Raw genomic sequence first — 15,794 nt, forward strand, 5'->3', positions numbered from 1 at the left:
GTTTTGGCACTTTTTTTTTTATCGGTAAAGTTGGAAAAAAATTGGCCGATTTTGCCGACAATGATGGGCAAATTGGCCGATAGTTTTACCAATAAAAAATCTGCGCATGAGCCGAGATCTGCAAGAAGAAAATGAAATCCAGTCCGCTATTATATTTGACATGAAAAAGTCTTGCGGTTGCAACAATGTATCTATTTGTATCTGAATAAAAACATTTGTATCCGAAATGGATACATTGCTGCAACCGCAAGACTTTTTCATGTCAAATATAATAGCGGAGCTCTCTGCAAGGGACAGACGTAATTAAATGCTGGCTGTAGACGGGACAAAAATCGGCCGTTTTTTTTCTTTCTTTTTACCGTTGGTGGTAACATCGGCCTGTTGAATGACCGATTTTTTTGTTTTTAAAAAATGGCCGGTTTTCGACCCGTCTATGGCCTGCATTACTCTGCCCACTTTTAGGGCTCCATGTACACTGCAGCAGATAAACTCACATTTAGGAGCTGTTCAGTGTTTTTTTCAGCAGCCCCTGAACTCTCCCTAATGTTTTCCTATGTGTCCATGTACACATCGTTTTTTTTAATGCAACAAACTTGTGTTCAGACGTTGATTCTATCAGTGTTTCAAATGCAAACCGTGGTGAAACGCGTCAAATCGCGTTTATAAGCGTTTGAAACTTTTTTTTTTCAACTCTTCCTGTTCCCCATGCTGTCCATAACCTTTTTCCGTCATGAAAAATGCATGCAAAGAGTTATCAAGGTGCTCAGATGGACAAAACACTGAACACAGGATGTTCCTACCAAGCTTGTCACACCTTGTAATGACCAATAAACACCTCAGACCTCTCCCACCCTTGGAAACAAAAGATATGTTAATGACCATTCACACCTCAAATTCCTCATGAAGACCCCCTGCCAGGTGACCTTAATGACTCCCACCACCAGACACCTTCCCACCCTTGGAAACAAAAGAAATGTTAATGGTCAACTCACACCTAAGCTAGTCTCAACACATACTTTTGTCTCTGCTTCTACTCTCTGTATTTCTCTGAAAGTCAATAATTTACCACTTTTCAGTGCATTTGGGAGGTTCTCCTGTGCTTATCTTTAAAAAACGCTTCTAAACACGATATACAAACGCGGAAAAACGAACATTTTTTAATCTACGTTTTCCTGCTGTCAATTTCCATCGTTCAGAAGTGTGCTGTGTACATGGGGCCTTAGGTGATCTCTGAGAACCTCTCTCCTCAGGGAAGCCTATCCCACCCTCAGCTAATACTGGAATCTTCTATTCCTCCTACCAGCCCATCCCCCACGGTTATTACCTTTTTACCTGCAGCCCCTCCCTCTTAGATTGTAAGCTCGCAGAATCAGGGCCCTCCTAACCAGGGGCGGACTTATCATTCGAACACTTAGGCACTACCTGAGGGCCCGGGGTCAGTAAGGGGCCCCATAAGATCCCCCTGGTACTTTTTATAGGTTTTGGGTGTGGTTTGAGTTTGGGCAAGGACACAGGGGCCCCATGATCCCTTATTGCCCGGGGGCCCCATGACTTGTCAGTCTGCCCCTGGTCCTATCCCTCTTGTATTGAACTGTATTGCCTCCCTTTATATTGTAAAGCGCTGAGCAAAGTGTTGGCACCATAAATCCTGTATAATAATAATATATACAAAGCAGGCGCTGATGGGACGGACCGGGCGCCAGCAGGACGAGGAGGTGAACACTGGGCGCCCCATGATTTCCAACTGAAGCGCTCCCGGCTGACCCCGCCCTGTGTACACACTACTCCGCCGCCGCCCAGTGTGCACCACGCTACTCCCGCCCCCGTCTGCGCTTTGCGTCCGCTGCGTGCCCACACTCAGTTCCGGGACTCTATTTCCCGGCATGCCCCGCTCTCCGGCCTGTTGAGTGTCGCGCTGGGCCGTGTGGGGGCGCTGTGTCCGTACGGCTGTCGCTGTTTGTTGGGTGGCGGACGGATCCATGGCCACTGCGGGGGCCGCGATACCTCGGCCGGGTCCGGCACACCGCCGGGGGGAGAACATAGTGAGCCGGCTCCGGAGAACTCAGACCACCGGCTGCGGCCTGACCAGAGGAACCCAGGTGAGAGCGAGGGAGGGGGTCCCGGAGACCCGGGTGTGCCGGAGAGGGAGGCCTGCCTGAGGACCGACAACGGGAGAGCGAGAGAAGTGATGGGGGCTCCGCCGGGCTGGTCCTCTCCCCGCACTGTGTGTGATATACACGGGACACTCCGAGATCACCGCTGTCCACCATCATCCTCTTCCTCACCACCACCACCATCATCCTCCTCCTCACCACCATCCTCCTCCTCCTCACCACCATCCTCCTCCTCCTCCTCCTCACCATCATCCTCCTTCTCCTCACCACCATCATCCTCCTTCTCCTCACCACCATCATCCTCCTTCTCCTCACCACCATCATCCTCCTTCTCCTCACCACCATCATCCTCCTTCTCCTCACCACCATCATCCTCCTTCTCCTCACCACCATCATCCCCCTTCTCCTTCTCCTCACCACCATCATCCCCCTTCTCCTTCTCCTCACCACCATCATCCCCCTTCTCCTTCTCCTCACCACCACCATCCCCCTTCTCCTTCTCCTCCTCACCACCATCATCCCCCTTCTCCTTCTCCTCACCACCACCATCATCCCCCTTCTCCTTCTCCTCACCACCACCATCATCCCCCTTCTCCTTCTCCTCACCACCACCATCATCCCCCTTCTCCTTCTCCTCACCACCACCATCATCCTCCTTCTCCTTCTCCTCACCACCACCATCATCCCCCTTCTCCTTCTCCTCACCACCACCATCATCCTCCTTCTCCTCACCACCACCACCACCATCATCCTCCTCCTCCCCATCCTCCCCATCCTCATCATCATCCTCACCACCACCACCATCATCCTCCTTCTCCTCCTCCTCCTCACCACCATCATCCTCCTTCTCCTCCTCCTCCTCACCACCATCATCCTCCTTCTCCTCCTCCTCACCACCATCCTCCTCCTCCTTATCCTCACCACCATCCTCCTCCTCACCACCATCATCCTCCTCCTTCTCCTCACCACCATCATCCTCCTCCTTCTCCTCACCACCATCATCCTCCTCCTTCTCCTCACCACCATCATCCTCCTCCTTCCTCCTCACCACCATCATCCTCCTCCTTCCTCCTCACCACCATCATCCTCCTCCTTCCTCCTCACCACCATCATCCTCCTCCTTCCTCCTCACCATCATCCTCCTCCTTCCTCCTCACCACCATCCTCCTCCTTCCTCCTCACCACCATCCTCCTCCTTCCTCCTCACCACCACCACCATCCTCCTCACCACCACCACCATCCTCCTCACCACCACCACCATCCTCCTCACCACCACCACCACCCTCCTCCTTCTCCTCACCACCACCACCCTCCTCCTTCTCCTCACCACCACCCTCCTCCTTCTCCTCACCACCACCCTCCTCCTTCTCCTCACCACCACCCTCCTCCTTCTCCTCACCACCACCACCCTCCTCCTTCTCCTCCTCACCACCACCACCCTCCTCCTCCTCCTCCTCCTCACCACCACCACCCTCCTCCTTCTCCTCCTCCTCACCACCACCACCCTCCTCCTTCTCCTCCTCACCACCACCACCATCCTCCTCCTTCCTCCTCACCACCACCACCATCCTCCTCCTTCCTCCTCACCACCACCACCATCCTCCTCCTTCCTCCTCACCACCACCACCATCCTCCTCCTTCCTCCTCACCACCACCACCATCCTCCTCCTTCCTCCTCACCACCACCACCATCCTCCTCCTTCCTCCTCACCACCACCACCATCCTCCTCCTTCCTCCTCACCACCACCACCCTCCTCCTCCTTCTCCTCACCACCATCACCCTCCTTCTCATCCTCCTCCGTCGCCGTCCTCCTCACCATCATCCTGGACAGTGTGAATAACAAAAAATAAATAAGTTTCCAGTCCCCCCCCATCACATGTAGTGGTGAACACATACATAGGCCACGCCCACATATATAAGCAGTGTTCAAACCACACATGTGAGGTATCACCAGGAACGTCGGAGCGACAATTCCAGTGCCAGATCCTCCGTAACACTGGACTGACAGCCTATAAGGAGCTTTAAAAGGTCGCCTATAGAAAATATCGGGGACTGACGTCTGGTGTCATTTCATGAATGTTTGTTTCCTTTTTTTTTTTTGTTTCCCGAGATAAAAGAAACAAAGTATCCTTTAGCTCCGGTAAAAGTGACACCTAATTCTGTGAGCTATAGTGAAGAAAAAAAAAAGCTGGAAATTAGATTTAGGCTACGTTCACACTAGCGTTGTGTGCAGGCGGCAGACAGGCGTTTGGGAAGCGTTTTTACCGCTTCCCAAACGCCTCTGAAAATTCTGCACATGGAAGCACATAGTGCTGTTCACACGGGAGCGTTGGCGTCGCGGCAAAACGGACGCCTCTGGTCAAGTCAGGAGGAGTTGAAGCCTCCTATTCAGGGGTGGACTGACAACTCATGGGGCCCCCGGGCAATAGGGGATCATGGGGCCCCTGTGTCCTTGCCCAAACTCAAAAAAGCCTATGAAAAAGGTACCAGGGGCATCTCATGGGGCCCCCTACTGACCCCAGGCCCTCAGGCAGTGCCTGAGTTTCCAAATGGTCAGTCCACCCCTGCTCCTATTCAAGTCTGTGGCGCCGCTCCGCAAATGCCTGGCCAGGATGTGCGGTTGCGGGGTGTTTGCGGAGCATTAACACCATTCAAACTTCATTATAGGCGTTTGTGGGGTGTTTTTAACGCTTGGCAAACGCCTACCAGCTGCCGCTAAACCGCGCATGTGGCGTTTTGGAGTGTTAAAAACGCTTCACAAACGCCGGACCAACGCTTGGCAAACGCTATAGGGGCATTTGGCAAGAGTTGGAAAAAAAAGTGTGAGCGAGCCCTTAAAAATCGGCACCGATATGCACTTTGTATTGCAAAAAAAATTCATAAAAAATTTGTAAACCGGGGCATTAGTTTCAATGGATTTTAATTTGTTAACTGAGGTGTTCGTACACCGAGGTACCCCTGTATCTATAAAATGGTTTATTTATTTCAGGTACTTATATAGCGCCGTCAGTTTACACAGCACTTTACATATATATTGTACATTCACATCAGTCCCTAACCCTCAAGGGGTGTACAATCTAAGGTCCCTAACTCACATTCATACATACACATACTAGGGACAATTTAGACAGGATCCAATTCACCTACCAGCATGTCTTTGGAGTGTGGGAGGAAACCAGAGTACCCGGAGGAAACCCGCACAGGGAGAACATGCAAACTCCAGGCAGCAGGTGCCGTGGCTGGGATTTGAACACACGACCCGAGTGCTGCCAGGCGGAAGTGCTAATCATTTAGCCACTGTGCTGCTCATTATCCATACCTGGAATTCTTCTTCAATAGCTCATTCACATTGGCACTCAGCCCTGTATAGCGTGAAGAGCTGTTTATCTTTTTGTATCATCATCTGCTGTACGGACTTCCCCACACATCCAAGTATGACGGGTATGCAAGGACGGGTACACGGTTCCAGATGCACAGGATGTGCACCAGGGCCACACGTGTTTCTGTTTACCTGTCAAACTTGGGTGTGCAGGTGAGTCCATACAGCCCATACATGTCTATTTATTTCAGGTACTTATATAGCGCCGTCAATTTACTCCGCACTTTACATATATATTGTACATTCACATCAGTCCCTAACCCTCAAGGGGTGTACAATCTAAGGTCCCTAACTCACATTCATACATACACATACTAGGGACAATTTAGACAGGAGCCAATTAACCTACCAGCGTATCTTTGGAGTGTGGGAGGAAACCAGAGTACCCGGAGGAAACCCACACAGGGAGAACATGCAAACTCCAGGCAGGTGGTGCTGTGGTTGTGATTTGAACCAACGACCCGAGTACTGCCAGGTGGAAGTGCTAACCATTTAGCCACTGTGCTGCCCCCATGTCTATTCATTTCTTCTGTATATGCCGCCTCCACCAGCTCAGCACTGCTCCAAAAAATATACAGATCCTCACACTGTACAGGAGGGCTTTCCACGTGTAGGAATGATCCTCAACTCTGTCACAAATCTGGTGTTTATCAGACTGGTGGTATGTTAACCACTTGCCCTCCTAAGGATTTACCCCCCCCCCCCTTCCTGATCAGGCCATTTTTTGCATTAGAGTGCTGCGTTACTTTAACTGACAATTGCGCCGTCATGTAACGCTGCACCCAAATGAAATTTACGTGTTTTTTTTTTTTTCCCCCACTAATTGAGCTTTCTTTTGCTGGTATTTGATCGCCTGTGTGTGAAAAGGCGGACAATTTTGAGAGAGAAACAATATTTTTTACATGCTATTAAACATGTCCAGTAATAAAAGAAAAAATGTAAAAGATCAAATTTCTTCATAAATGTTAGCCAAAATGTATTCTCCATGTCTTTGCTAGGGAAAAAAAAATAAAAAATCCCAATCCGTGGAAATGAATTGGTTTACTTGAAATTTCTAGTGTTTTTAAATGGCGGTATATATATTGGGCCTTTTTTTAACACTAGCAATGGTGACATGTAGCGGGACTGTGGCGGGCATTCTGACACTGGGGGGAACTGACTTGGTGTGACAGTGACACCAATACAGTGATCAGTGCTAAAAAAAAAAAAAAAAAAAAAACAGCACTGACACTGTACTAATGGCACTGGACAGGAAGGGGTTAACATGTGGGGCGATCAAAGGGTTAACTGTGTGCATTTTACTGTGTGCAGTGCTTTACACTGTAAGCACACTGCTTTGTATTGGTATGCTATGCAGAGCCATACAAAGCAGTGTGCAGGAGCTGACGGGAGAGATCTGTGTTGTTTTAATGGCATTGGGCAGGAAGTAGTTAACATGGGGGGGCGATCAAAAGGTTAACTGTGTGCGTTTTACTAGGGGGCGGTGTCTGTGTGCTTCACCATAAGCACTGCTTTGGATGGCGGTGCTATGCACACCCGCTTTCCAGTGGTGCAAGATCATGTGTGTGTATATATCCGTTTTTGTTATAAAGTTTTGTAAATAAATGATTTTTCTCCTTAACTGATGTGCGCTAATGAGGCTGCACTGATGGACACTGATAGGTGGCACTGATGGGCATTGACAGGCATCACTCATATATGGCACTGTTAGGCGGCACTGACAAGTAACACTGAAAGGCAGCTCAGATGGGCACTGGCAGGTGGCACTGATGGGCACTGGCAGGTGGCACTGATGGGCACTGGCAGGTGGCACTGCTGGGGCTACACTGATCATCAGGGCACACTGATCATCAGTGCCCTGATGATCAGTGTACATGTCCCCTCCGAGGAATGCCGATTACCGGCTCTTTTCTCCTCTCCTCTGTCAGCGTGACAGCTCGTGAGGAGAGAAATGCCGATAACCAGCATTTACCTATGTACATGCGATCAGCTGTGATTGGACACAGCTGATCACATGATCGAGCCGACATCTTCTGCTCTTTCCATTGATCATTGATCCGCTGTGTCCGGGGGACACCGCACACCACCGATCGCCGCAGTGCGCGCTCCCCGAGCCATGCATGCGCGGTTAGAATGGGAGGATGTCTTATGACGTCCTCCCAGAACGAGAGAACTGCCTTGCGCCCGTCATTACCTTATGTGGCGGGTGGGAGGCGGTTAATGTTGTTACACATAATCACGCTTTATGCTAAATGAAAAGGCAACGTTTTGTGGGTCTCGTGGCGTCCGGTGCATGCCTAATTATTTCCTCTGTATTGAATCACAAATGTGGAATCTCGATGTGGTGAAAACGCAACTCTTCCCTTCATTGCTCTGTTTGCGTGTGTCTGTCATATCTAATTACTGCCCCTGCACCAGTGCTGGACAGACACATGGGGATTGTGGGATATGTAGTTTCTTCACAGGAAGTGTCAGTTCTTAGCCTACAGACAGAGGTCAGCTGATCACCCATGTAGTGCCACGCTTCATGCCTTGTATTCGAACATAAAAAGAAACTATTGATACTGGCATGTGAGGATCTGCTCTACTATAGGCTGGACATACAGAGCTACAAATGACACCATGAAACTACATGATCAATGCACCTTTGTGTTTTTCACCCAAATAAGTTGTGCAAGTAGGAATGTTTATAGTGCCTTTAAAGTAACATTAACCACTTCCGCTACAGGGTGGCACAGTGGCGCAAAATCGCATCTATTTACGCGATTTTGCCGTTCTGGGTAGGAGGCGCGCGCCGCCATTCGGGCTCGGCTGTCAGTCACCGGGTCCCAGCCAGTGATTCCCGAAAGGGGAGAGACCTGTGTATAAACAATACAGATCTCTCCCCTGTCAGCTCCTGCACACTACTTTGTATGGCTCTGCATAGCATACCAATACAAAGCAGTGTGCTTACAGTGTAAAGCACAGCACACAGTACAATGCAGACAGTTAACCCTTTGATCGCCCCACATGTTAACCCATTCCTGCCCAGTGCCATTAGTACAGTGTCAGTGTTCTTTATTAGCACTGATCACTGTATTGGTGTCACTGGGGATGTCAGTGACACAAAGTCAGACCCCCCCCCCCCATTGTAAAAATGCCCGCTGCAGTCCCACTATAAGTCGCTGATTGCCGCCATTACTAGTAAAGAAAATGTAAAAATTCCAGTATATATACACCGCCATTTGTAAAAGCTATAACTTTACAGGTATTGGGATTTTTCTTAGGAAAGACATGTCGCAGAATACAATTTGGCCTAAATTTATGACAAAATTTTGATTTTTGAAAAAAAAATTTTATTGGACGTGTTTAATAGCAAAAAGTCAAAAATATTGTTTGTTTTTTTCTCAAAAATGTTGGTCTTTTTTTGTTTATAGTGCAAAAAATAAAAAACACACAGGAGACCAAAAGAAAGCTATTTGCATTGAAAAAGGACATACATTTCATGTGGGTGCAACTTTGAATGACCGCGCAATTGTCAGTTAAAGTAATGCAGAGCCGTATCACAAAAAAATGGCCTGATCAGGAAGGGGGGGGGGGGGGGGGGAAACCTCTGGAGGGCAAGTGGTTAAAGGCTTCAATTTTATTTAAAAAAGAAAAAAAAAAACACGTCATACTTACCTGCTGTGTGCAGTGGTTTTGCCCAGAGCAGTCCGGGTCCTCCTTCTCTTGGGTCCCCCGCCGGTGCTCCTAGTCCAGGGACGGACTGACCATTCGAGCACTCAGGCACTGCCTGAGGGTCCGTGGTCAGTAGGGGCCCCATGAAATGCCCCTGGTACCTTTTTTTTTTTAATAGGATTTTTGAGTGTAGGCAAGGACACGGGCCCCATGATCCCCTATTGCCCGGGGTCCCCATGAGTTGTCAGTCCGCCCCTGTCCTAGCCCCTCCCTCCTGTTGGGTGCCTCCACAGCAAGCAGCTTGCTGTGGGGGCACCTGCTTCTCCTTGTCAATTCACACAGGAGCCGTGGCTTGGCCTCACCACATTTCTTCTCAATGGCTGTCTCAGCCAATGAGGAGAGGGAGTCCCGGGATTGCTGAGACTCCAGTGCACATCACTGGATTGAGAGGGGGGCTTGGGTGAGTATTTGGGGGAGTTGCTGCACACAGTTTTTTTTTTTTTTTTTTACCTTCCTGCATAGAATGCAGGAAGGTAAAAAACCTTGAGCCTTTACAATCACTTTAATGTAAGTTGGGCTGCACTCTTTGCACCTCTACTGCCTGTGTGTGGCTACAGCAAACTTGGATTAGGAGCATTCTAATGGCATGTTCATTTCAAATGGTAAATTTCCATATTTAACTATGGACATAACAAAATGTAAAGATCTGTGTTTTTTTTTTTTTTTTGTTTTCTTCTTGAGACTCCATAGCTAAGTGTTAACTTTGTTGTAGATTTCCGAGGAGCTGCTGAAAGAGCGAGACAAACAGGCGAAATGGAATGGCATCCCTCTGCTTTTACATAAATTATATGAGGGCAGTCACCCCAACAGTGACTTTTCCCAGTGCCAGGGCATCCTGAAGGTAAGCTTCCTTCCCCCCTTATTTATATATTTCAGGTACTTATATAGCACCACCAATTTACAGAGCGCTTTACATATATATTGTACATTCACATCAGTCCCTAACCGTCAAGGGGCGTACAATCTAAGGTCCCTAACTCACATTCATACATACAAATACTAGGGACAATTTAGACAGGAGCCAATTAACCTACCAGCATGTCTTTGGAGTGTGGGAGGAAACCGGAGTACCCGGAGGAAACCCGCACAGGGAGAACATGCAAACCCCAGGCAGAAGGTGCAATGTCTGGGGTTCGAGCCAAAAACCCTAGTACTGCCAGGCAGAAGTGCTAACCATTTAGCCACTGTTCCTTTTTTTTTTTTTAACTTTCCTGTCATATATGCTAGAAAAAAAATTCCATCCTAAACTGTGTTTTAAGCATTTGATGGTTAGAACTATAGTCAAAGTGACCTCCTAGATTGTAAGCTCCCAGGATCAGGGCCCTCCTATCCCTCTTGTATTGAACTGCATTGTTGCTGTATTGTCTCCGTTATATTGTAAAACGTTGAGCAAAGTTTTGGTGCCATAAATCCTGTATAATAATAATATATCAATCCTGAATATTAATATATAAATCCTGAATAATAATGGACCCGTGTCCATGCAGCTGCTGCATACCAATAGACATGAATGTGACTGCCTCCACAGAGATCCACGGAGCACCTGTGCATCCACTGCGGGCGAAATGCATGGTTGTACTCCTAGACATGCCCGTGTGAATGAGGCCATATGATTTAGTCCTTCAGGAACGCCTAATTTTTGTTTAGCGTCATTCACCAGTGTGGCAACGCTGTGCGCTCTGAAGTACAATCACCTTTTGTAGCAAGACGATCCGCAGATTAATCACTTTGGTGACCAAGGGGGTAAATGTTCTTCATGCAAAAGAAAAAACAGAGGGCGCACCAGCCTAGTGCATTATTGTTTAAAATATTTATTGAAAGAATAAAAAAGGTATCCTACTCACAATGGACATATAAAACACAGGCACATCACAATGAACAAAGGTGTTCAATCCATATAGCATCTGAGTTCACAACGATGACCAACTGTTGACGCGTTTCAAGGACTCAACCTCTTCGGAGCGTTTTGAGGCTTTGTCCTTGAAACGCGTCAGCCAGTTGGTCATCGTTGTGAACTCAGATGCTATATGGATTGAACACCTTTGTTCATTGTGATGTGCCTGTGTTTTATATGTCCATTGTGAGTAGGATACCTACTTTTTTATTCTTTCAATAAATATTTTAAACGATAATGCACTAGGCCGGTGCGCCCTTTTTTTTTTTTGCTGTTGCGTTTAGTGACTTTGGACTACCCTGGTCCTTTTGAGGGCAGCAAGCAGTGCATATTCCAGAACATTGACATTGTCATCCTAGCCTCTGCTGAGTCCATCCCCAGTGTAGGAGTAAAGTATTTGCTGCGGTAAATGTTCTTCACCATTTCTGTCTTCAAGCCCCATGTGTAGTCGTGGCATTTTTGGGTCATCTGTTTATCTTTCATACCAAAAACATTTGCATCCCTATAGATCCTGTTAAGTGAAGTCTGTATGTAACTGCCACCCACAAAATATTGACCCAGTGGTTGTGCGGCTTTGTGCCAGCTTCACTTCTGCAGTTGTGTAGAAAGCCTTTTGTTTAAGACTTGGCTGATCACAGATTTGATTGCCAGCTGCGTTCTGCAAGATATAAAGCTAATCTGTATTTTCTCTCTCTCCCCCTCCATTAGGAAATTTCTCCTCTGCTTTCTATGGAAGCGATGGCGATTGTGACAGATGACAAGAAATCTAACCCTGAATTCCCATACCCCAACACCTACACTTTTGACTTGTTTGGAGGTGTTGATGTAAGTTTGTGATTCACAGTTACTGATTCTGTACATGGCATGCTTTTTGCTATACTATATCCCTAAATGTTTGTGTGTAACCCCTTCACGCCTAAGGGTTAAACAAATGTAAATGCCTAAGCACAATTTTGCAACATTGACCTGTTAGTAAAACCAAACATATCATCGCAACTACTTTTGTACATCCAGGTGAATTATAACGCGTTTTTTTCAGGACAAATTGGGCTTTCATTTGGTGGTAAATGGTAATGGATATCTCCTGATGATGATTTTTTTTTTTTTTTTTTACTATCAAAGGAAAACTGGCCCAAAATAGTAAAAAAAAAAAATAATTTTTTTTTATTTAGCTGTGTTTCTTGTTCCTACCATAACCTACCACCAAGAAACAACCCAAAATAAATTCTCCAGCTCTTGACAATTGCAGCGATACCATAGATGTGTGTGTTTTTTGTTTGTACCCGTAGTACAGCCCAGAAACAATAGTGTGCATTTTGTAGTACAGCCCAGAAACAATGGTGCACTTTTTGTTTTTGTCCTAAACCACACTAACTGACACTGATAACTTTTTTTTTTTTTTTTTTGACCCAAACACTAACCCTGGCACTGAACTAGATCAAACCTTTATTTAGGTAATTTTTCTTTATTTTTTCTTTTATTTTTTAATATTGTGATGCCGGAGAAGCCATGGGTAGCATAACTCCTTTCTTCATCTCCTGGGCACTTACTGGCTTATTGGGGTTTGCTGGCTATATCATTTATTTATTTATTTTTAAGACTTGGACATTTTTCTAAAGATGGAAATTATTACAACTTTACAGTAGGGCTATGAAAGTACGTTTTCTAATTTTAGCTGAATCTGGAGGATTTTTTCGGATCCTTCTCTTTTTTTTTTTTTTTTGTTTGTTCTTGGGCCTACTTCAGATCAGAAAATCAAGTACTGGGAGCTAGATTGCACAACGGGGTGGATTAATACAGTTAATGTGAACATAGAGGAAGTTTACAAATGTTTGAGCAAATTCAGGTCAGGTTCTGCTTGAAGTAATCGGGGACAGATTGTTTAATGGCAGGGTTTACCGTTGTGATGTTTACAAATTTTATTAGATCCTCCTATTATTATTTTTATTATTAAATTTTTTTTTTAACCCCTTGGCCCCAAGCATCTGCAAGTTAGCTCCCCACTGGACTGGGCTTTTTTCTGTGGGGCTGCTAATTTGCATACCTGTCTTTGTGCTGGGAGCGCACTCCACAGCACAAAGACCTGGTTGTCAATGAGAGCCCCTGGATCTGTTCTAACTATTGGGACCCGGAACTCACGATTCCAGGTCACATGGTCACTGTGAAAGCCTCTGATTGGCTATCACAGTGATCAGTCACTGTGAAGCCCGCCCCCCTTGTTTTCTGTCTCTGAATGGAGAAGAGAAATGCATTACTTCTCTCTCTGTCTTTTCCAGAGATAAAAAAGTGTTTTTACAAAAATAAATAAATATAATAAAAAAATAAATACAAAGGTTAAGGTTTGATGTAGGTCAGTGCCAGGGTTACTGTTTGGGTCATGGTCAGTATTTATTTATTTTTTTAATTTGTATCAGTGACAGTGACAGGATAAAAAAAAAAAAAAGCAAATTGCGCACTATTGTTTCTGAGCTGCACTACGGGTACAAACACAACTAAAATACACATATGTGTTATTGCTGAGATTGTCCGGAGCAGGAGAAATTTTGCGTTGTTCTTTGGTGGTTGGTTATGGTAGCAGCAAGCAATATACAACTATAATTACAACAAAAGTGTGTGTTGTTTTTTTTTTTTTTTTTTTTTTTTTTACTATTTTGGGTCAGTTTTTCTTTGATAATAATAATAAATAAAAACAAAGTTCAGGTGATATCAATTACCATTTACCACCAAACGAAAGCCCAATTTATCCTGGAAAACACAAGGTATAATCCACTTGGATGCAAAGCAGTTGTGATATGTACGGTTTTGGTAACACGTAAAAGTTGCAAAATTGCGCTTAGGCTTTAAGATTTGTTTTACAGTTAGGTGTGAAGGGGTTAACATTGTTGCAAAAGCTTCTGTTCCCCAAATTCCTTTGCTAGAATAACAATAAGGAAGCAGGTATAAAATGAAGAACATACAGACTGTTTCGTGTTGATTTGTGTTTTATTGTATTCAGTGTTGGCATGGTACAAATTGCTGTGCATGTTATTGTATAATCATAATTGGCTCCACTAATGTTATGGTGAAGAAAAGGATGTGGGTTGACTGTAGGAAGTGAATTGTTTTTGTTTTTCAATTTTTGAAATAAAAAAAAAAATCTAATGAAGACTGAAAGTAATAATACTTGCCGACCAGTCACGTACCTGGTACATCATTGGACTTCAATTGGTTGTACTGAGATGGTGCCAGTGTAAAAAAAAATTAAAAAATCTAATGAAGACTGGAAGTAATAATACTTGCCGACCAGTTCCATACCTGGTACATCACTGGACTTCAATTGGTTGTACTGGGATGGTTTCAGTGTAGAAAAAAAATTAAATAAAATAAAAATTAAAAAAAAAATCTAATGAAGACTGAAAGTAATAACACCCAATGTGGACACAGATGGCAAAAAAACATTGACAGGGGTTATAACCCTCCCTTACTCCATCCACAATGGGGGAAACAAATTTTTGCCTTTTTAGTTCTGCTTTGATATGCAGCTGCAGATTAGCACTGTTCTGTCTATTTATTGTAAGGCCCCTTTCACGGGGGGGTGGACCCGTCGGTGGATCTGCTTGTCCATTGGAGGATCTGCCCACTGATCCCTGCGGAACAAGCTGGTAACTGGTCTGTGTCCGCTCCGCTTATGCAGAGTGGACACACACAGCCCGCTGTCCTCCTGTCCTTTATGGGCAGTCTAATGGAGATGGACCGCGTGTCTGTTTCCATCCGACTGTCATCCGATCTGATCCAGTTCGCCACACGAATGGGAAACTGATCCACATCCATCTGTTTTTAGCGGACAGCATCAGATTGGATGCAGGTTGGTGTAAACACACATGTCCGTTTACACCCGCTGCTCCATAGAAAGCAGTGGAGCATCCGATTGAAAAAACGGTCCACGAAAGAGACCAAAAAGGATCAAATTTTAATTTTTAAAAATGACAAACATGTCATACTTACCTGCTCTGTGTAATGGTTTTGCACAGAGCAGCCCCAATCCTCCTCTTCTGGGGTCTCCCTCTGGCACTCCTGGCTCCTTTTTAGGTTTATTATATCTACTTAAAATTTTAATTATTTTCAAAATCTGTATGACCTTTTGTATGCAATGAAAGCACTACATGCTGTAGACTTGCTACCTATAAATGCTCTGTCTGATTTACTATTCTTTATATGATGGTGTAGTGACACACTGCTTTTATGGTAAGTACAGTTGCAGGATTGTTCTGTTTAGTTCTGTGTAAATGTTACGTGAAGTATTGAAGGGAAAGTTTCCTGACCAAGTCTTCGCGTTATGTTCAGTTTATATGGAAGCGCCTTTTATTTATGGACATTTTAAAAGCATTCATTAGTTGGATGTGTTTACAGAAGTCACTTGTAACCTGTATATAAATATCTGACGTGATCAGTTGTGAAGTTACATTCATTATACAGCTGCTGTTGCCCTCTTGGGAGTCTGGAACTCATCATTTGTAATCTGTGTGACTCACCTGAAATCTGTCTCTCTCTGCAGCTTCTGGTAGAGATCCTCATGAGACCGAGCCTCTTCCCCCAAAGGAAGAAACATAAAAGTAAGTGACACCCCCACTTCCCATTCTTCATCTACATGAATACATTTCTGGCAAATGCCTCTAAGACCAACAATTCTGTGAAACCTCTAAGGAGAA

At 45.4% G+C, this 15,794-nt stretch overlaps 1 protein-coding gene across 1 annotated transcript in view; it reads left to right on the forward strand.

Annotated features, from left to right (window-relative positions):
- Positions 1-1,893: 1,893 nt before the first annotated feature.
- TRPC4AP (transient receptor potential cation channel subfamily C member 4 associated protein) overlaps positions 1,894-15,794 on the forward strand; it is a 45,531-nt gene continuing 31,630 nt past the window's right edge. Inside the window, exons 1-4 of the mRNA XM_089681002.1 lie at positions 1,894-2,099; positions 9,925-10,053; positions 11,815-11,931; positions 15,641-15,698. Coding sequence (XP_089537128.1) covers positions 1,980-2,099; positions 9,925-10,053; positions 11,815-11,931; positions 15,641-15,698 — 424 coding nt within the window. The 5' untranslated portion in view covers positions 1,894-1,979. The remainder of the gene's footprint in view (positions 2,100-9,924; positions 10,054-11,814; positions 11,932-15,640; positions 15,699-15,794) is intronic.

The sequence above is a fragment of the Staurois parvus genome, unplaced genomic scaffold, assembly GCF_062004578.1.
Source record: "Staurois parvus isolate SC_StPar_1 unplaced genomic scaffold, SC_StPar_1.0 ptg000255l, whole genome shotgun sequence".
Lineage (NCBI taxonomy): Eukaryota > Metazoa > Chordata > Amphibia > Anura > Ranidae > Staurois > Staurois parvus.